This window comes from Euprymna scolopes, chromosome 36, assembly GCF_053919585.1.
Source record: "Euprymna scolopes isolate OS-2025 chromosome 36, ASM5391958v1, whole genome shotgun sequence".
NCBI classification, from domain to species: Eukaryota; Metazoa; Mollusca; class Cephalopoda; order Sepiida; family Sepiolidae; genus Euprymna; species Euprymna scolopes.
In genome coordinates this window covers 45,564,501-45,588,052 of record NC_136517.1, presented here as the reverse complement: position 1 = coordinate 45,588,052, position 23,552 = coordinate 45,564,501, and the positions used below count along the sequence as shown (strand labels likewise).

Genomic DNA, 23,552 nt, shown 5'->3' with positions numbered 1-23,552 from the left:
AGGTATATAATATACCGAAATTTCATATGGAGCCAATAAAGCCATTTTTGCATAAAAGTTTTTAGTCATTTTTATACCACGCACACATAAACGCACACACATACACACAGATATGATAATAATTAATAATCCAATGGAATGAAATACTAATAAAAAAAGACAATCCAAATTGTCTGCATGTTGATTGACGTTTTATCTTTATTTAAAGACTTTCTCAACATGATTAAAATCAAAATTTAAAAATGTATAAAACATTAAACATCTTTATTTTTTACTAAATATTTTTTATAAAATATTTTCTTTTATTGTAATGCATACTACTAATTTTTCTTTCATTGTAATGCATCCTATTAATTTTTCTTTCATTGTAACACATCCTATTAATTTTTCTTTTCATTGTAACACATCCTATTAACTTTTCTTTTCATTGTAATGCATACTACTAATTTTTTTCATTGTAATGCATCCTATTAATTTTTCTTTCATTGTAACACATCCTATTAATTTTTCTTTCATTGTAACACATCCTATTAATTTTTCTTTCATTGTAACACATCCTATTAATTTTTCTTCATTGTAATGCATACTACTAATTTTTTTTCATTGTAATGCATCCTATTAATTTTTCTTCCATTGTAATGCATCCTATTAATTTTTCTTTCATTGTAATTCATACTACTAATTTTTTTTTTTCATTGTAATGCATCGTATTAATTTTTCTTTCATTGTAACACATCCTATTAATTTTTCTTTCATTGTAACACATCCTATTAATTTTTCTTTCATTGTAACACATCCTATTAATTTTTCTTTCATTGTAACACATCCTATTAATTGTTCTTTCATTGTAATACACCCTATTAATTTTTCTTTCATTGTAATACACCCTATTAATTTTTCTTTCGTTGTAATGCATTACTTTTTTTTCATTTTAATGCATTATTTTGTTTTCATTTTAATGCATCCTATTAATTTCTTTTCATTGTAATGCATCCTAATTTTTTTTTTATTGTAATGCATCCTAATAATTTTTAAATCGATTGTAATATCTTCTATTAATTTTTCAATCAATTGTACTTTTATTTTTCAATAATTTTTTAAAAAGATTTTATGTGTAACCTATCCTTCGTTGTAAAAATGTAGGTATTAAAACAAAATAGAAATGAAAAAAAGGGTGTGACTTATGCTGCATCCTGTGTATGGATTATAATTACATACATAACACTTGGGATTACTTATATATGTATATAGAAACCACAAGCAAATAAACTTGATCTTATTTTTGTTAATGGAGTTGTGGACTGGAAATAAATATCTTTCATTTGTATTTTAGAATTGTAAGAATAAATCTAATCAAAACTATTAAATACAATATATTAAAAAAACACACACAATTTTTAATAAAAATGTTAGTGCAAGTCCAGAGTTCAACCTAATTAAAAAAAAAAAACAGAAAAATCTTTGTTGTATGTACTTTCATGGGACAAAAATGTCATATTCTAAAAATCACATAAATTTATCAAATAGTTTTTAAATAGAAATCCATTTTTTAACAACTTTTAGCAATTCATAGCAAACTCTAGGCATTACAAGGTTGATTTTAAAATTTTAGTAGTTTGAATTGAGTTGTCTACCTTTATTAAACATGGTGGGTCAAAATACTATGTCGCTTCTTCATAAAATATACTTTTCTTTTGATTAAAAAGAAAACTACTTAATCAATTTATGTGATTTTTCGGAATATGACATTTTTGTTCTGTGACAAGTATGTACATCATAACGATTCTTCTGTATTTTTGTTTTGTAATAATTAGGTTGAATTCTGGACAAGATCCAAAATGTCTAAAAAAAAAAAAATTTTTTTTAATAAAACGATCATGAAACTGAACAGAAAATATGTCATTTCTTCAGAATTACACCTAGATTAAATACGGAAATCATAAATATAAAAAGAAGCATTTTTTTTTCTTAATTTTTTAATTTTCTTATCTTCCTTTTTTCAATCTGGAGATGAAGCATCCTACCGGATGCTAAACATTCGCCTGCTAACTCAGGTATTCCAACCGAAAAGTGTAATTGTTTTACTTTCTTGCACTTGGTTCACCGGGTATATTTGCCAGGTGTTTTTTTTTTCTATTTTTTTAAATTTTTTTCCATAATAATGTACTTAGTTATGAGGGGGAAATAAATACTGCTCACCAAAATTTACAGAAATTCATTAATAGTTTTGTTTTCATAAAATAAATTCAACTTTTAGCTGTAGATGGAATATCACTATTTATTATTATATTATTTGTACTTGCTTATAATTGTGACGGCATTCATCTTGGGCAGGTTGAGCCAGCTTCAAGTGATTATCACATCACAAGTCAAGGTGGTCCATCGAGATCTGTCCAATGGTGACTACTCATCATACTTCAGTTATTCATGATTTCATCGTCACATACTCAAGATGTGAGGGTCGGTCATAGTTCCCAAGTCAGCTTTGATTGTTGTCAACCATGTTCTAAGTTGATTACCACTCTTCTAGCACCATAGCGGTGTTGGTGCTATTGCTTGTGAATCAGGTCAGTTGATGGATGGTGAAGGGCGTGCTGAAACCATTGGAACCTCCTGATAAAAAGCAATTCCTTAAGTCTACTAAGCTTACATCATGCATGGATTGTGGCATGAAAGATGTGATTGGAGATACAAACCCCGAGAATACACGAAAGACGTCCTCAATCAAAGACTATAATCTATTAGCAGGGGCCAGGTCTTGCACCTGTAGAGAAGGATCATACCAACAATGGCCTGGTAGATGTGGCATTTGGAAGAATGTTTCGGTGCTTCCGTAAACTGATTCACTACTCTCGTTTGCACAAATCTCTAGAGTGTTTCGACCAGCTGTCTAGCGGTTTACAAATGTAGACAGAAACTATTTTTGCGGACTTTTATTCATCCAAAAATACTTCGCAACATAGTGATAATTATTATAATATCTAAGGGAAATAATTCCTTTTTTTTGTGTGTTTAAACAACAAAAAAAAAGTTGATTTCTCTCTCAAATATTTGAATTATCTCCCTTGACTTACATAAAAATACTGATGATAATGGCAGTAATATTTTGTACAGGACTAACAGTTGAATTTATTTTATAAAAAAACAAAACTATTTGATGAATTTCCATAAATGTTTTTATGTGAAGGGTAGTTATTTTCCCTTACAAGTAGGTACATCATAAAAATTTCTTCTTTTTTTATGATATCCATATCCAATCCACCTTATACTAACCGAACAGAAAATACTACTTTTTATACTACATAATCTTAGAATAAATATTCATAGGGCAAGTCCAGAATTCAACCTAATTAAAAAAACAAAAATACAAAAAAAATCTTTATGATGTAAGTACCCGTCAAGGAGTGAAAATGTCTTATTCCAAAAATCACATAAACTGATCAAGAATTACGTTCCTGAAATTTTTTAGATGAGGATTATTTATTCGTATTATTTGGATTCTTCGAACTACTGTCCTCATTTTGAGTGTTATTTTCACAACATTTCGGTCGATGTAAACTCCGAGTTCGACAGAAACATTCCTGAGTTTGGCAAGATACACCTGAAAAAGGTCAAAGGTTACATCGGCTGAAATGGTTGTGAAAATGACACTCAAGATGAGCACAGTGGTCCGAAGAATCCAAATAATATGGATTGATGAAGTAGTATTTAAAAAAAACTTGAATCCAGGTTATCCTCGATGGCTGTCATACTGCCGCAATGTTGCATCCCTGTGCATAATGTGCTCTGATGAACTCATATTACTTGTGCCCCCTCAACATACATACTCGCAACTAACCTGACAAGCAGCAAAATCCCACCCCTTTACTATTGAAGCGCCTAGATCCTGGAAAGCCTTTTACTCTAATAGTTTCTTCCCTTAGACTACTAGACTCTAGAATCCCCTCCTTGTTTCCTGCTTCCCTGACTGTACTAGCATCCAGAAGTTTAAATGTAATACTGCTCAATTCCTCTCAGTCTCTCTGCTAGACACGATCCCAAATAGTAGTCCCTTACGTCCAAGTGGCAATGAAGCAAGAACGGTGTATCTTGATCCACTATATTTAATAAAGGGAGACAACTCAATTCAAACTACCGGGATTTTTAAATCAGCCTTGTAATGTCTACGATATACTAATAATCACTAAATATTGTACAAAAAATTTATTTTCTATATAAAAAAAAAATGCCTGATCAATTTACATGCTTTTTGGAATATGACATTTTCGTTCAGTAACGGATACATAAATGATAATGGTTTTTCTGCATTCTTTTTTTTTTTTTTTAACTAGATTGAATTCTGAATAAGAACCATAATAATCATTGATGAAAATCTTTTTCACATCATGATTTTTTTTCTAGATAAAAGAAATAATTTTTTTGTAAATAAAATAAATAAATAATAAATAAATAAAAATAGATAAATAAAAAAATTTTAAAAATCATTTAAAAAAAAATTAAAAAATAAAGGCCTCTGCAATAAAAGGCTTTTATAAAAAGCTACAATTTTAAATGAATAAATGACTATATTCATTTAAATGAATGCTTGGCGGAAATCTAAGCGGACTAAAATTAAAAAAAAAAAATGAATTAATAATAATAATAATAATAATAATAATAATAATAATAATAAAAAGTATAACTATAGAATTCCTCTTGGCAAGCAATGGATGCAAAATTAATTCTTTTTTTATGCTTTTGCTGTGATTTTGTTTAACAACTTTCAAACTGAACATACGTCACAGCCTAAAGACAAAGAAAAAGGACTGTTTTAGGGTGCTCAAACAACAGAAAAGAAAGCACGGATGTTGTCAACAAGAACAGAGAAAAGAAAAGAAAACTGACATGCGGCCATCACAAGCTCACGGAATGTCTCATACTTACAACATGCGAATTTTTACTGATAAACAAGTTTACAGTTTGGCAACACCACCTGCCCCTCCTCTCATTGTGTGTGTGTGTGCGTGTGCGTGCGTGTACAGACATATGTCTTTAACTAAAGGAACCAAAATGTCATTTGCTTACATTAATTTATATTTTCCATAAACAAGTCGGTCATTTTTTTTTTTTTTCCTTTTACTTATTCGGGCAACATCACGTAGGTAGAACTAATAGTTTCAAGCAAAAATAAAATTTCCATTTAATAATTATCTCCCCTTGCTCCACTTAGAAAAACATCCTTGGTATGACGCAACACTACATCTAATGGTGAGGTTCTAATTTTGAATTTGGCAAGTGTGGTGTCAACCCTTAATTTTTATTCTAATCTTTGAGAAAAAAAAAAAAATGGTAATTCTTATAATTTAGTTAAACTTAAATAATAAGAGTTTTTATTTTTATTTATTTTTTTTTTAAGGAAAAAAAACCCTCAAAAAACAAAACAAAGCAATCTTTCCACTCATTTTTAATATTAAATATTCCATATTTGTTTTAGAATGTTTTTAGATGAGGATTGATAATTTGGATTATTTGGACTACTATTCTCACCTTGGTTGTTATTTTCACAACTTTTCAACCAATATAATTCCTGACCATTGTCAGGTGTATCTTTTCAAACCAGGTAACCTTTCAGTCCAACTTGAGAATCTATACGTCAAACTAAGGAACGCATATGGAATTTCAACCTGAATCCTTTATTTAATCCATGGAGGTAGATTGTTCTCATTCCGTCAGCTATAAAAGGTTAATTTTATATTATTCTTAGTTATTATCACCTCTCGTAAAGATTGAACCTTCAACCTCCAGAAGATTGTCACTTAAAAAAACTGAGATTGTTAATCAACGTTTTTCACTGTTAAACACTATGTCCATGTAAACTGTTAAAGTTTCTTAAGTCTGAAGAAGGTTGGAAGTTACATCGGTTAAGAATATAACAACTAAGATGAGCATAATAGTCCAAATAATCTAAATGGTAAAAGGCCATTTTTGTTGTTATTGTTGTATTATTTGGATTCTTCTGACTACAGTTCTCACTTTGAGAGTTATTTTCACAATATTTCTGTTAGTGTAATCGTCGACCTTCTTCAGGTATATCTTTTCAAACTTAGGAATTTTTCTGTTGAACTCAGAAATCTGCAAGTGCCTGTGACATAGTAGATAAAGAACTTGGTAAAATTCAGTTGTAAAACTTACACTCTTCTAGAGGTTGAAGGTTCAATCTTCAGTGTGGGTGACACTCAAAATACAATTGTGAATTATTTGGGGCTTCTACCCTGATGGAACGAGAGCATACTACTCTCCCATAAAGGGTTCAGTTCAAAATTCCATAAAGATTCTGAGTTTGGCAAGATACACCCGAAGACAGTCAAGAGGTTACACCGACTGAAACATATTGAAAATGACACTCCAGATGAGAACGGTAGACCTAAGAATCCAAAAAATACAAATAATCAATCCTCATCTCAGAAATTCAGAAACCAGTTTTTTTTTTTGTTGTTTTTCATACATGTAAAGATAATAATGTTTAATAATGAAGATTAAATAAATTTCACAATGTGCATGACATAAGACATGATTGCTGTTTCGTAAAAACTTATAACTTTAGGTATCTAATGTGACCCACTTACAGAAATCACGTTTTAAAAACAATGGACAAAGTGAAATATACTATGGTCATGTTTAGTGTAAATGTCTTCTTTTATTTTTAACAATAAAAACTAAGAAAAAATAATTTAGTGCTTGTGTAGGTTAGTGATGTTTTGAACTAACACATTTCGGGTGAAATCATTATTACGTATTTACGTATCATGCTGAATTTAGTATGAATTTAAAAAAAAAAAAAATACGCAAAATGATCCAGTAGAAAAATAATTACAAGTAAAATTAAAATTTATCAGTTTATAGAGTTTTATCGGATGTTTTAATGCTGAAGAGTTCGCAAAATCCAGGGGACATAACTGCAATCCATCGTTTTTTACTATATAATTGTAATTTTGCTATTTTTAAAGAAAAAAATGTTGGAACATGATTGTGGCTGATTTTTTTTTTTTTTTTTTTTTGGTAAAAAATGCATCTAGCACAACTATTGGATCATTTTTCATAATTTTTGGAATTTATACCAATTTTGACATGACATGTGAGTACATAAGAATGTTTTCACCTTAAATGTGTAGGTTTAAAACATCACTATTCTACACAAACACCAATAATTTTTACTGAAATGTTCTTCCTATTTTCATTTTGGTACAAAATAATTTTTTTTTTCTGCTGTTACACCAGAAATTTGGTTACCACATTGAATTTTCCATTATTTTCAAATAAATATTTTGATAACATTGTTATAAAAACACTCGTCTAGCTGAAACCACTATGAATAATTTCCCCCACTTTTTATCTGTGCCTAAACCTAAACATAGATTCCATGAACAAAGATTCTTTCTTAGAATTGCACACCTGTGGAACTCTCTTCCGTTAGCCTGTTTTCCAGCTGACTACAATTTGGACGTCTTCAAGTCCAACATAAACAAACTCTTGATAAGCTGTCCCCTTAAGTAATCTAATTTACCAAATTTCTACTACTAACGATTTCTACAATATTGTCCCATTGACTTCTGTACACTCAATAACCCTCATCCTCGAGTAGCTTCTGGGCCTTGATAAGTGGGGACTCCTATGTAAAAATTAAAATAATAATAATAAAAAAAAGATTTACCCCCCTTTCTCTCCTAAAATATATTTGTTCTTGCCCACCCCTCCTCCTATTCTGAAGAAAAAAAAAAGCCCTATTTGATTGGCCAAGGCACCCAATTTTGGCGGGCTGAATGCAAATCCCTCTTATTCTTTTTTTTTTTTTTTTTGAATAGGATCCTGTCCAGTCAACAAGTAGGAAAATTTCTTCTCCTTATTTTAAATGTGACAACTTGAATCTGAACATTCAGAGTGCTATTTATTTTCTTGGACGTTAAAGAACAGTTTTTTAATGGTAGTCGAACTGTTTAAAAGCCACAACACAATTAGTTTTACAAATACTTTTCTTTATTATTGTTTAATTTAATACATATATTACCTTTATTTGTCTATGCTTCTTATGTGTCTTCTGTACGCCTTTTTTCGTTCAGTGTTTTTTCTAACTTTAGCAAGTGACAAACGAACCTTTTTCTTGTCAAATCATTTTATCATTTCACATTTGTAATTTTTTTTCTTTTTTTTTTTTAGAAATTTTATTAAATTTTAATTGTTTTCAAAAGTTAATTTGATTAAAAGTCGAATTTTGAATTACTGCAAAGTCTTAACTGTAAAAGAATATTCTCCAGAATCCCCACCTCCATGGAAAAAACAAAAATAATGGAAAAACTTAAGTACTCATGATGGAAAAAAAAAAAAAAAAAAAAAAAAAGGTCGGTGCTTCTACACTATCAGAACGAAATTTCGGAAATCGTAACACTAAATTTCATATGAAAACAATGGTATCTATGTATTGCTTATATTTTTAAGATGATTATATTCAAAAATTACGAAACTCGATAAGGTAGAAGATTATTTATTAAAGAAAATAGAAAATAGAATTTGAAGAATTAAAAAAAAAAAAAACTTTTAAAATTTCATCTAATATCGCTGTTTTATCGAGCATGGAACATTGGGATCTGTGTTCGCATTAGATGCCCATCGAATAGAAATATGTCAAACTATTATAGGGATTTTGAAGACATACTCCTCCCTAATCAGATATATTCTGGAATGACATTAAACATAGTACTAAGTATGTTTCACTTTGAACAAAGATGGTACAATAATAACGTAGGGTCTGTGTAGCCATACAATACATATACAACAATAGAATGATAAAGCTATGGAATTTCCATGGGTCCCATTAGTTGTTTTTATAAAATGTTATTTTTTTTTAGTTAAAAAAAAAAAATTTGATCAATTTACGTGATTTTTGGAATACAACATTTTTGTTACATTAACGATTTTTCTATACTTTACTATTATTAAAAAAAAAAAATTAGGTTCAGCTTTGGACTTGCTCCAAATTGTTTTCTTTGACCAGTTAAATCTAATAATCTAATAAATTTATAAATCTCACTATGTCTGTCTGTCTGTCTCCTTTTTTCAAACTGCATCTCCCCCCGAGACGAAAGATCGCAGAGCAGTGCTAGGTAGGTCAAATGATTGCATTTTTTGTAGACTGTTTTTTATGGATCTTTAGCCGGTAAAATTAGTTGCCAAGGAGTCACAAAAAAAAAAAAAAAAGAAAGAAACTAGAAGTTGGCAGGCATAAGCTGACAAGTTCTTTTGCACGCATGCGCATATATATATATATATATATATATATATATATATATATATATATATATATATATATATATATATACATTTATATGTCAAGGTTAGTTCATGTTTAGCTATTTCTTATCCTACTGATGATAGCTCAAACGGTAATGATTAAGGTAATGATTAAGGTTGGTTTCAGTTTTGATTCTAGCTGATGGCACCCAAGTCATATTTTCTTTCTTTCTTTTCATTTTTGAAATTACTACTATATATTGGGTGGGTACAATATAACATGAAATAATCGATAGAGAATTGACTATATAATAATACATGGTGACGCCAAAAAACAAAACAAAAGCTAAATGGAGGCCATCTAGAACATATGCTGTAGAACGGAGAAAAAAAAGCCAAAAACCCTAGTGTTTTGATGTGATGTTTTGAGTATAATAAACTAGTTATAACCAAAGTTTCATTTCATTCAGACAAAACACTAAGAAACGGGGCCTAATTAGAGTTGGGACCCGTTTTTTTTGGGGGGGGGGGTCATCCCGTATATATAAAATCTGCATGAATTAAAATATCATATTCAAGGGTATTTTACGATCAGGCAATGCCAGGCGTTCCTGCTAGTAATTGATACTTTCTTCAACAATAGTAAATCAAAAATGTTAGTTCTTCTTAAGAGGACCAAAGAGGTTAGTTTGGAAGTCAATTTCTTAAAGTCGTCCGAGACATGCCAGTATATAAAAAAGATGTTAAACCGAATGTGATCACGATTATTATTACATAGAAATAAACAGACTTATTATCTTGCCATCTAATTTACATACGTGTTTGTGGTTTACAACATATGTAAATTCGTTGAACAAAAGAATCTATTTTCTCTAACTACTCACACAGACATGAAATAGATATTCGAGAGTGGTTGAATAAACAGGGCAAGAGAAATACAGAGATAGCTAAGAGAAAGACGAGTGACTTGTTTAGTTAGTTATGAATTATGACATTAGAAAATAGAATTCTTTTTCAAACATAACTCAATTCCAGAACTTAAGTATATTTTAGCATGCATTATTAAGGTATATACTAAGGGTTATAGAGAAACAAATGTTGATTAATTCCATTTAATGTAATGATGATAATAAATATGTAATAACGCTTACAGTCAGTGCCGGGTTCAGGAGTAGTTTCTCATTCATTCACTGGCAATGCCAGGTGTTCCTGCTAGTAATGTAAAAACCAATTACTATAAAATTAGTTGCAAATGAGCTACACATATGCGCTCTTCTGCTATGAAGAAAGACTGAATCTTTTGCTTAAAAATACATTCATTATAAAGGTTTGGTATTTTAAAAGACTTGGTATTTTAAATCAAGCTTCCTTATCTTTTTCGTTCTTCTCCCCCACCTTCTGTTTCTGCAATTGTCCCGAACTCCAGGCTGGACAATATCAGACAATGTCTCATGCCTCCATGTCATCTTGTTGGATTTTCAAAGTCAGTCTCCAAGAACATTTAAGCTGACACATCAAATTTTATTTCTGAACTAGCCAATCCAACAAGATAGCTTTATATACTAGATAACCACGCAGAGAGGAACTATCATTCTGACAATATTCTATGCCACTTGCCTTTTTTGATAGTTTTTGTTTTTTGAATTGTGACAACATCTAACCCTAGAACAGTTCAGGCTGGCTCCTTCCAATTAATTGCCACATCCTGAATGGAGGCTGACCAAGAACAGCAATCCATTGACAACATGCGGTTTGATCCAAAGAGCTGTTACCAGTCATGCTGTATCAAGTCAAATCACTTATGCACTCAAGCAAAATCTTTCTTGACCTAACAAGCATCCTAGTATCTTGGTATCCAGGTATGTTATGGATTTGATACAGGATGTGGCACATTATAGATTTGCAAACCACCTGAAGCGCCGAGTATATAAGGCATTCAAAATCCCACCAATCTATTTTTTGACTTGTGGCGGCATTCACCCTAGATTGGTTGAGCTGGCTTCTTCCAATTAATCACTGCATGCTGAATAAAGGGCAATCAATCATGGTTGCCCATTGACAACATTGAGATGAGTGACAGTCAGTTTTGATTCCATTAGCAAGAATCTTAGATACATGAGTGAATGATTCTCATATTGTCTTATCATATCTGATAAAAGTTCATTGACGAACACGTCTGGTGATAGTTGCCAAGATACTTGGGAGGATCAGTAAAGGCAACAACTACCCGCCACTGCATAACTGTGACAGCCAGTGACAATGGGTATACACCATTATCTGCAAGAAATCACATCAAAACATCAGGTACCACCTAAAAACAGCAGGAATCAACTTGAAATAGCAGCGCGGCAGTGACTATCAGTGCTATGAAGTGAAAGTAGCCAACATCGCAGAGATAGTGCCCGACACTTGATGTCAGTGCCTGACAATTGAAGACAGTCAATTTGCTGGCCAATTCCCACCAGCCTCTGCCCCTGTCCAGAAGTGTCAGTAACCACCTGAAAATCAAATCACTGTACATCACTGTCATTATCACCAGTGAATAATAGTGGTTGCCACTGAATGTCAGTACTATATAAGAGATGACAGTGCAAGAATATTGAAGACAGGCCATTTCATTTGAGAGCAGTCCAATGGAGCTCAACACTGGTTATGATCGATAGTGACAGACAATTGAGGCCGATACTGGTCATGGTTGACACTGAACATTGGAAACCGACAATGGCAAGTTGGAAAGAAAGCCGGTGTCCACTCGTAAACAGTATTAAATGCAAATAACAGCCTCAGAACAGCACTAAATGCCAGAAACCATCACTGCCTGCCACAGGTCTCCAGTGGATGCCAGTGCTTGAAAGTTGAAGACAGATGATTTTAGCTCAGAGCAGGCCAATGGAGATAGACTGTTAAATGTAAAAAAAAAAAAAAAGAAAAAAAAAGTAATATGGTGTTAAGGCTTTTCATTTCATTCCGGACAACAGCGGGTGTTTATGCTAGTTTATTTATTTTTATTTTCGTTGTTTGTTTACATTTAAACTTCAGCAAGTTAGTACAGTCAGGATAGACCTGCTAGTAAATACTGAAGTTCCATCTGAAAATATACTGAATCCTTTATATGTAAAACAGTCTGCTGTTTTGGTTTGGTTCTGTTTCTGAATTGATGCTTGGTTGAACGTTTTTGAAAAATTGATTTTTATTCTCAGCATTTATATGCTGGCTGTATCCAAGCCAGACTAACGAGTTGTAATGATGATGAAACGACTGTCTGTAGATGACCTGTATCTGATATATGTATAATCTCTCTACTAGTAGAGTCTGGTAGAATTTTCCAGATGAAATTAGGAAATTACTCTTTAAGCCAAGGTTTTCATTTTCTTATTTTTCTCTTAGTCTGTCTATCTGTCTGCTCCTTTTCTTCTCGGAAACAGCTGGGCAGATCTTGCTTAAAATTTGTATGGACCTTTGTTATGATAATGTGCAGCGAATTAAGCATTATGGTATCCATTTAATGCACAGTATGGGATTAATAGGGATTTTATTTATGGAAATCGCTCCAGATAAGGCATGAAGCCACTTGATGTAAGGAGCTAAATAAATGAATAAATAAATAAAGTATTCTAAGGTCAAAAACTTGTGTAAGATGGAATAGATTTTGACCCAGAAAACAGCAATTCTTCCCTCTTTATCGGAAACATTGCTCCTGAAATGTGAGGACTAAAGGACAAAATAAGAGAAGCGAGAGTTATGCAGCTGTCGAAAATAAACTGAAGATTAGCATTTAATGCAAAAATGAGCACAAGCGTAACCATATTCAACCATCAATTTGGCATAAAGCACTCATTCTGAGTCAACATGCTATAATTTGTGCAAGTTTTTTTTTTTTTGAACAGGTTACAAACCATAGTTTATCTATATTTTAATTATTTTGGGGGGTTTGTTTAAAAATCAGAAAGAAATAGCTGGATTCAAAGTAGAGTTGAAATGCTAAGCCAAATGAATCGAAGCAAACAATTTAAGGAATGCTGTAATCAATGTGATAACCAGAAAACTTCTAGCGAGAAAGGATGAGAGAAAATGGAAAGGTTGGTTCAAATCTTTAGGGAAATGGACATGTAACTTAGAATTGAAAAGAGTAAAGGATCTTCTACACAATAGGCACCTCATAATCACGTCCACTTTTACTGTTTTTTTTTTTTAAATCATTTTCATCTTGATTAATTTGCATTATATTATGTTTTATAGAGATTTTGCTCTTAGGATATTTATCTATATAATAAAGTAAAGCTGGTCTATTTCTTGAGTTTTTTCAGCAATAACTGTGAACAACTTTTCTTTTTTTATTGTTGCTCCATGGTCTTTATTTTTATTCAATCAAAATATAGATGCATTTTCACTTACATTATTTACTTGTAAGATTATTTAAACTACTCTTCTCATCTTGAGTGTCATTTTCACAACGTTTCAGTCAATGTAACCTCTGACCTTCTTCAAGTGTATCTTGTCGAACTCTGGAATCTTTCTGTTGAACTTGAGCATTGCATTTCGAACAATAACACTCAATTGTAAAATTACGCTTTTCTGGAAGTTAAAGGTGCAATCCTCAGTGTGGGTGACACTGAAAATACAATTGTAAATTACTTAGGATTTCTTGTATCCAGTCATGGCTGACGGAACGAGAGCCTATTACCCCTACGGATTAAATAAAAGGCTCCATTTGAAATTCCCTACAGATTCCAAAGTTTGATAGAAAGCTTCCTGAGAACAGTAGTTCAAAGAATCCAAATGATATGTATAATAAATCCTCATCTCAAAAAATCGGAAACGTAATAGTTAGACTACTATTCATTTTTAAGATGATGTTTTATAATTTGTATTATTTGGACGACAATGTTTTATCTTTAGTTACTAACAATAAATTAACTTAATGTAAGTGCAAAATAATTATAAAAACTATGCATTTTATTTCATTAATTTTTATTTAATAATTATAAAAATAGTGGCTTTTGTTTAATTTTTATTTAAATAAGCAGCAGACGTGAAGAATAGATCTCTACAAATTTTGATTAAATCAAAAATATACTTTTATTATTTGTATAAAAAAATAAAAATCTGAAAACCTGACTTTTATTATGTTATCTAATTTTTGAGATGAGGATTATTTGCTTTATTCAGACTACTATTCTCATCTTCATTGCTATTTTCACAATCAATTCTAAGTGACAGGTTCCTGGAGGTTGAAGGTTCAAACCTTACTACAAGCGATAATAACGAAGAATAATGTAAAAATTAACATTTCTACCCAGTCATGGCATACAAAACAAAAGCAATCTACCCCTGTGTATTAAATAAAGGGTTCAGTTCAAAATTATAAGTTCTCATTTTTTTAGATAAGGATTTATTATTTGCATTATTCGGACTATTATTCTCATCTTGGACGTTATTGTTATGTTTCAGATATAGAATCTCCATCCAACATCCTTCAATTGCATGTTTTTAAATACGGGACTATTTATGTTGAACTTGGGAATCTTTACAGAATCTTGAACTTAAGCCTTTCTTTAATCCATGGGAGTAGATTGCTCTTGTTTTGTCGGCCGCGACCAGGTAAAAGTGTAAAGTAAGTAATTGCTAATCTTGGATAATGTCGCCTGTGGTGGGCGGATTGAACCTCTTCTTTAGATTCCTAAATCTGACATAAAGAATTTGGAATTCAGAAAGATGCAGATCAGCAATTAAATCGGATGAAACTTTGTGAGAATAACCTCCAAGATGAAAACAATAGTCTGAATACAAGGATGCTGAAGTTCGAAAAGATGCACTTAAAGAAAGTCGGCCATTACATGAGATGAAAATAACAACCAAGATGAGAATAGTAATCAGAATAATCCAACTGATACAGTAGCTTCTGTTTGATTTTCATTTAAATAAATATTGTATGTGCAACATATTCATTCAAAACAATAGACATTACACTGTTTGTTTACAAATGTTACTGGAAATCAAAAAAACAACAAAACAAAAAAAAAAAAAACTGGTGTAAAAAACAAAAGTGACCTTTTTTTTTTTTTAAGTATCTCATTATAAGGGGGTGCTTATTGTATACAAGATCCACAGGAAGAAGAAAAATTAATGAACTGTGAAGTTATACACAATACAATGGAAGACTTTTGGAATAGCACAGAAGGTTCCACATGGATTCTGACCAATGTACATATCGTTTTTATTGTATGAAAACACCACCGTAATTCTTTTGTAATAATCAAGTTCTCTTCAAATTTACTGATTCTATGTGTCATTTCTTTGAGCAAAAAATAAAAAATTGCCAAGATCTGACCAACATTTCTAGTCTTTCACAAAGAAATATGAGACAACAGACTAAAAAAGGAAGCTCTAAAATGAATAAAGAAGAAGCACAGTTGGGTTTCAATATAAGTGTAAAGAGAATCTACTTTTGAAACGTTACATAATCAATCAATCAATCAATATATATATATATATATATATATATATATATATATATACACACATATATATAAAAGAGTAAATGGTAGTTTGCTTGAAGCATTACTGGTAAAGGAATATATGGAATTTTTAAAAGCTAAAAGCAATGCGGAAAGGACCGGAATCATGAGAGTAAAGAAAAGAAATAAAGACAAACAAATAGACGCGTATGTTCGAGTAGAGAAATGTCTAGCTGTTTATTCATCTATCATTCCTTACCTCGTAGTATAATTATTTTGCAACCAAGTTGTTGTTATGTCCAGTGTATATAAAGTACGTTAGTGGTATGGAACTTTGATTAATTTCGGGAGAAAAACACCTCCCTTTTTTGTTTTCTTTTTGAAAAGGGGAGGTGCTTTTCTCCTGAAATTAATCAAAGTTCTATAACACTAACGGACTTTATATACACCGGACATAACTTGGTTGCAAAATAATTATACAATGAGGTAAGGAATGATAGATGAATAAACAGTTAGACATTTCTCTACTTGAACATACCCGTCTATTTGTTTGTTTTTCTTTTCTTTACTCTCATGATTCCGGTCCTTTCCACATTGCTTTTGGCTTTTAAAACTTCCATATACACACACACACACACACACACACACGCACGCACTAATTATTTATATACATTTGTCTGTACTATAAATGTACGTGTAGATCTATATACAAATGTCAAAATAGTAGCTACAGTGCTTTTGTTTCTATAGCATTATCCTTGTAGGTCATGCTGGGCAAAGCGCACTCACTGGGATTTGAACCCAAACAACCAGCCTGCATACTGTTCTTCATAAACCAGTCATGCTACCTCTGGTCAAACTGATATAGCACAACTTATGGTTGACAAAAATTGCAAAACTGATTATGACCAAAGTCGTGGTCTATAATGGAATAACTCTTTTTTTGTTTTCTTTTTCTTTACTTTTCTTTTTTTTTTTTTTTAAATTTATGAGCAACGAAAGTAAATAAGAAAGCTTTACAATTATTGGATGGAAGTTGAGAGTCATTCGTGACTTCTTCAAGGCTACAGACTTTATTTGTGTCATTACGATGTGAATTACAATCATTTTTTATTATTGATGCCAAATGAAGGGTTCAGAGTCAAGATTTGAGCCGAGTCATTTCTGAGAAATTAACGTATCAATAACTTTGTTGACGCGCCATGGCTCTGCAGAAATGACCTGCTCTTGGCCAGAAGTGGTGTAATATCACACATTCAATTGATAAGCAATGGCAGACTTACCTTGTGACCCCAATCGCAGACAGTAATTGCGACCTGCGATTGATCTGCAGTCTAAATGGGAGAAAAATATCACTTACCCATTTAACAAAAAGAAAGTGCGTGTATGTATATCTATCTATATCTATGTATATGCATATATATATATTTTGTGTGTAGTTCAGCAGCAATCGTTGTTTCAATCATATTTTGTTGAATAAAATAAATGTTGTGTCGATTAGGCCTGTAGACTACCCTTTCCGAAATTCAGACATTTTGTAAATCAGAGTTAAGATTGAATAAAACTTTTTTCAAAAGTTATGTTGTTGTTTGGGACTTTCATTCCTTAAGTTTTCTGGCTTAACTATAGCCACCCCATCCTGCAGACATACATATTTATCTATATAACTACCCTATCCTTCAGACTTACTTATTATCTATCAGACTAAAGTGCTATAATTCTAACATTCGTATTGTTCAAAACATTGCACAACTTCTAATAAACAATACTAAAATCCTTTGCAAATCTCTATAGAGAATCTTGAAAGATATTTACATCAAATTAAAACTTATTCTCATTAACAAAATTAGTAATGTGGGTTTTGGCAGTCACATATATTTATAATAAACCCTAATATTTTCAAAATTTGTGATCAGAGATTTTGATTGGAGGAGACAGCACAATGTCAATCAATACTAATCAAGGATATGCATGATCACGCAAATTCATGTGATTGTGTCTATGCACAGTTAGAACTGAATGTCACACAGCCTTCTGGCACAAACTTTTTTCCTCGTCCAATGTTAAAAAGATCTCTTCTCATTTGCGTCCACCTCCACGCTATCATCCTAGACACAAGTTTTACAACTGCCCCAGGAGATGACTTTCAAGTTAGTTAAAAGCTCGCAAAATAAATAAGATCCCATTTTTTTTTTATCATTGAAATCACTCCAGACAAAGTATGAAGCCATTTGATGTAAGGAGATTAAAAAAATGTGTCCATTTCAAGGTAAAAAAATAAATAAATAAAATAGCCAATGATAAGTGTTAGATTGGTAGATTCCGACCCTGAAAACAGAAGTTCTTACCCTTTTGTCAGAAACATTGCTCATGGAATGTAGAAGACTAAAGGATAAAATAAGGGAAGCGGGTGTTCTGGGGTTATGGAAAGTAAATTTAAGGTCCACTTTCTACTCTCCTTAAATAGTTAGAGCATGTCTGCGTTCTTATTTACTACTCAGCAGCAGCAGCAGCAGCGGCAGTCTGCTGTATTTCGATGATGACATGGAGTGCCATATAAATTAATTCGGTCCATGATTGGGTTGTTGAATAAACTGACACCCCTACCGGGCAGGTCAATGATTCTCCAATAAGATGGGTGTGTAGACACCCAACAACACTAAAAACTAAAAAGCTGTCAAAAGGAGAAGTCAGCTATACTGATCGAGAAAGTGGAACTTGGGTTTATTTTCAACAGTCTTATAACTTTTGCCCCCCCCCCCCCTATCTTGTTCTTTACTGTTCACATTACATGAATGTTGTTTGTGTCAAAGGGGAAAGAATTGCTGTTTTTTGGGTTGATTATTTTGAATGAGATATATGTTGATGTTTTCAACCCTTTCGTACTATTCAACTGTCAATCTGTCCATTGGATAAGCCATTATCCCCGAGTGTCTTTTTTTTCACCTTGGTGACTCGGAAGTGACAGCGGTCAAGTGGTTAATGACGTGGACTAATGACTTGGGTGTTCCAAGTTCGAATCCAGTTTGTTCCACAAAACCACTTTCACTTAGGATGTTAGCAACCTTCACATGGTTACTATCATAAGCAAAGTTCTAGTTTCCTAGAAAGAATTCTGACTAGAAAAATATTGGGGAAACCTATGCCAGCAGTAGAATCTTCGGATTCATACGATATTATGATAACCTTAGTGACTCAAAACAACAACATGCTTTTCGAAAAGTTGCTTATTTACTTACACTTTGACCTGCAAAGGTCAGTTTGAATTATGGAAAGAATGAATAACAGATCTAATAGGCACAGAATTCCTACCATATTCCATGGAATAAGGACACACACACACACACACACACACACACACACACACACACACACACACACACACACACACACACACAGGTATGTATACAGAGTGTTTGGAAAATCGATGGCATAACTTTGAGATTATGTTCTTTGTAGCCTTCAAATTCAATGGAAACAAGTTCCTGTTAAGTCGTCTCCATAAATAATCAAATTCTACCCAATTAGTGATTATCTTAAGCCATGGTAGGTACCCCGTCTAGTTATGGCGTCATGATAAAAGATACCCTGATAGCCCTGGCGAAGCATCAAGTATTCAACTACTGACAAGATTTGAATTACACTACAAACTTGTGCAGTGAGTTCAATTTCGGCTGCGACCGCACTGGATGAATGGAGTAATTACTACACTACAACCTTACATTCTTTAACCCTTATCCTCGAATGGTCTTCAGGCCTTGATAAGTGGTTACTAAAAAAAAACTTTTTTGTGTGTGGTTTTCTTTTGTAATAATACTATCACTGATATAATACCCTTTGAGGTTTGTTTCTTCCTTTGCGTGATCTTTTGTTTGTACTTGACATTCATTTACTTATATTTGGTCAGTTGTATTGTTATCTGAAATGAGAAAAGCTGACATTGTTGACTATCGAAAAGGGTGCGTGCCAATTATGGTGTTCAGATCTGATTTTTTAACCCCCACGGCTTTTACATGTGCTTGCTGCCATTTCTTTTCTTGGCTTTGGCAGCGCATGAAGCAACACCTGGCCCAGGCTTATTTTATGTCCCATCGCAATCCAACACTGTCATATAGATGGTGTTTATTCTATGTGTAGAAATAACAGTGCACTAATATTCACAATGTTAGATGTTTACAATAAAGTACGTTGTCAGCATTTGCTTTAATGACCTTTAAGTTGGAAACCAAGCATTTCTGGACTTATATACACAAAAAAGGACATTGTCTCAAAATTATGCCAGTGATTTTACCAACAGTATATATACACACACACACATTTTTATTATTTCTTGTATCTACATAAAATTTTATATATCTGTTTCCAGTATTTATTTCAACAATATGTGAGTAGAGCTAGAGAGTAAGTTATGAAAATATATATGGCAATTAAGCTGCACGGATTTTTCTGCATTTCAACTCCAATAGCTGGATGAATTCTCACAAAGATGAAACACAGAAAATTCTGTGTAGCTTAATTGCCGTATATATATTCATAACCTCTTTGATATCATAGATATAATTATATGGGCACAAAATCTGACAAAATCAAACAAATGAATGGACAATATTTATCTATTTTTTAGTAATATGGAAGTACTTGCTTAAGCTTGAGCTCAAAACTGAAACAGTTACAGTGCTGAGCATTACCTCCCTATGGTGAGATGCTGCTGCAAATATTTCTCAACAGGTCTTAATATTATATGACATAAAATGTAAGTAGGAAAGTGTTTTTTTTTTTTTTTTTAACTGTAAGACAGGCACCGGATTATAATTCACAACAAATAAAGAATATTAACAGACAATTGATTCAATGAATTAGTGACCAACATAAAATTTAGACAAACAGTTATCTCTTTCCAGTAAAGATATATAAACAAAAATATTTGGTTTAAGAATTTTTGAGATGAATATTGATAATTTTCATCATTGCTATTATTCGGACTATTATTCTCATCTTGGTTGCTATTTTTCACAATGTTTCAACCGATGTAATCCCTCACATTCTTCAGGTGCATCTTTTCAAACTTTTGAAATCTTTATGTCTAACTTGGGGAGCTGTACGTAATTTCAGATTGAACTGTTTATTTAATCCAGGGGGGGGGTTGTTCTCGTTCTGTCAGCCATAACCAGATAGAATTGTTAATTAATCATTATGTAATTTTCGCCTATAGTAAGGCTAGAACGTTCAATCTCCAGAGGACTGTCAACTAGAACTGATTGTTAATCAACACCTCGATCCATTGCGCCCAGTTAAAAAAAAAAGATGCATCTGAAGAAGGCCACAGGTTACATTGGCTAAAACGTTGAGAAAATAACAACCAAGATGAGAATGGTAACACAAATAATCCAAAGATAGTTTGTTTTGGAAATTTTTAGATAAGGAATTTCCATCATTCACAATTTTCTGGACGGATTTCCCCATCTTGGCTGCTGATGTCATGTTTTGGACGTTTTTCCCCTGTAGTGTCCTGTATTGAACTTGGAAACTGTCATGAAATGTTCATTCAGAGAGACATAGCCAAGGCAACTACGATATCAACCGTGTACAGATGATTTTGAGATTCTTGAATTCAATCCCGATTAAAGTTAGTAAGACAATTTAACAAGTTAACTGGAAGAATGTCACAGTGTCTGCAGAATGGAATATGAACAGTGTTCCAAGAAGGTTCCAGCAAGGTCCCAGGTTTCAAATTCCATGACGGTTCCCAAATGTTACACAAAACACCTAAAGAAGTCTCGAGGAGAAAATGGTCAAAACATTGTGATCTGATGATAACCAGACCTCACCCACCCTCAAAGAAACATAAGAAATAAAATAGTTTAAATATTCTAAATTTTTTTAATCAATAAAATACAGTAAATGGAAATTAATATTAAAAAAAAAAAAAAAAAATAGACACAGACTGATCCTTGATCACGTTTAATAATTTTAAACTGTTTTTTTTTTTTTAACCTTTAGCACAGTTTTTTGTTAAAAAAAAAAAAAAAAATTGAGATGAGGATTGATAATCCATATATTTATATGCTAATTCATTATCATCCTAAACGTCCCTTAAAATAAAAATGGAATATTCCAAATCGTACCAACCGTTATTATACTGAATTTCCTTAGTATGAAAATAGAATAATCTAAAATGCCCAATAAACAATTGTTTAAAATTCGATAAGCCAATATCTACTTTGTATTATTTGTATTATTCAGACTACTATTCTTATTTTGGACGTTATTATCACAACATTCTGGCTGATGTAACACCCGACATTCTTCAGGTGCACCTTCTTGAACTGGAAAATCTATATTAAATTCCGAATTGTACCCTTTATTTAATCCATGAGGGTAAAGTGTTCTCATTTCATCAACCATGATCTAGGAGAAATGTTAAGTCATTTATTCATTTTATTCTGAGTTAGTATCGCTTGTGGAGAGAATCAAACCTTCAATCTCCAGAAGACATCACTGTGAACTAATTTTACTTAATCCTTTTATCCTTTGTGCCACATGTGCAAATCCTGTAAAGATTTCTGGGCTCGGCATAATGATTCGTGAATTTGAAAAGATGCACCCGAGGTTGCAGCAGTTTGAAACATTGTGAGAATAACACCCGAAGCGAAAATAATTAACCAAATAATCCCAAAAGTTGAAAAAAGGAAAGGAGAAAGAAAATAAGGAAAATGTTTTTCATTGTAAAGTAAATTACTGATAAAAGTGAAGGTTAAGAATAATAATTTTTAAAGAGTAAAATCCAAAAATTAAAATATTTTGAGTGTAGTACTATCGATGTCCCTCCCCTAGTGTTAAGTAAAGTAGAGGAAAAAAAATATAACAAAAAAAAAAGAGAAAATAAGTTTATCAGCAGAACAAAGTTTTTCACCAAAGTACACAAAGGGCGGACAAAAGATCGGACATAAATGTAGATATATTTAGTGTTAGCTTACTGGCACTTTTGAGAAGTGGCAATGAGTTTGCAGATGATTAGTGACAGTCTTGGGTTTGCTATGGTTCATGACAGTTACAGTTGAGGACAGTTGCAAGTTGTGCAGTCCAACACAAGTGGTCACTCAGAGCACATTGAGATGAGCTGACGTCAACTGACGAACACAATCTTGACGCATGAGATAGATGTGGACTTTAGCATTCAGAGGATCGATGGCGTCACACATACATCCAGAGTGCAACTGATATTTGTAGAATGTGTCAGAGTTTACGCCTTTTTTTAGTTGTTTTTTTTTATATACTTGTGAGGCACTGCACACCCCTCGGCAGCCACCAATATGAGAGACGACGACATGGCCAGAAGCAGAAGACCATGGAAATAGCGTTGGGGTCGGCGGTTGTCAGATAAAAACCATGTGGTATCATATGGGTACTTCTTTGAAATCAAACGAAAAAAAAAGATCCTTATTATTTCTTTAAAAAAATAATCCAATTTTTTATCCGTGTCCTCCAATAGCCATAAAATCCTAAAATTTTAATACAGTTAACTATTTTGTTTGTAAATTTTTGAGATGAGGGTTAATAATTTGGGTTATTTGGACTACCATTCTCAACTTGGATGTTATTTTCAAAATGCTTCAGTCGATTTAACCTCTAACCTACTTCAGTTGTGTCTTGTCAAACTATATCAGACTTGAATCTGTAGAGCATCTGTATAGATTCCAAAGTTCAGCATAATAATTCCTGTAGAAGGTTGGAGATTACGTCAGCCAAAACGTTGTGAAAATAACATCCAAGACGAGAATAGTAGTTCAAATGATGGAAATGATAGACACACAGTTTTAATTTTATTGT

General features: G+C 32.2%; 1 protein-coding gene across 36 annotated transcripts in view; it reads right to left on the bottom strand.

Moving 5' to 3' along the window:
• Positions 1-23,552, bottom strand: part of LOC145260441 (serine/threonine-protein kinase BRSK2-like) — a 685,204-nt gene that overhangs the window by 188,804 nt on the left and 472,848 nt on the right. For 24 of the 36 annotated variants that reach the window (XM_080118456.1, XM_080118463.1, XM_080118464.1 and 21 more), the window contains one exon: positions 17,006-17,056. The exons of the other annotated variants lie outside the window; for them this stretch is intronic. In XM_080118456.1, coding sequence (XP_079974582.1) covers positions 17,006-17,056 — 51 coding nt within the window. The remainder of the gene's footprint in view (positions 1-17,005; positions 17,057-23,552) is intronic. 36 annotated transcript variants of the gene reach the window in all.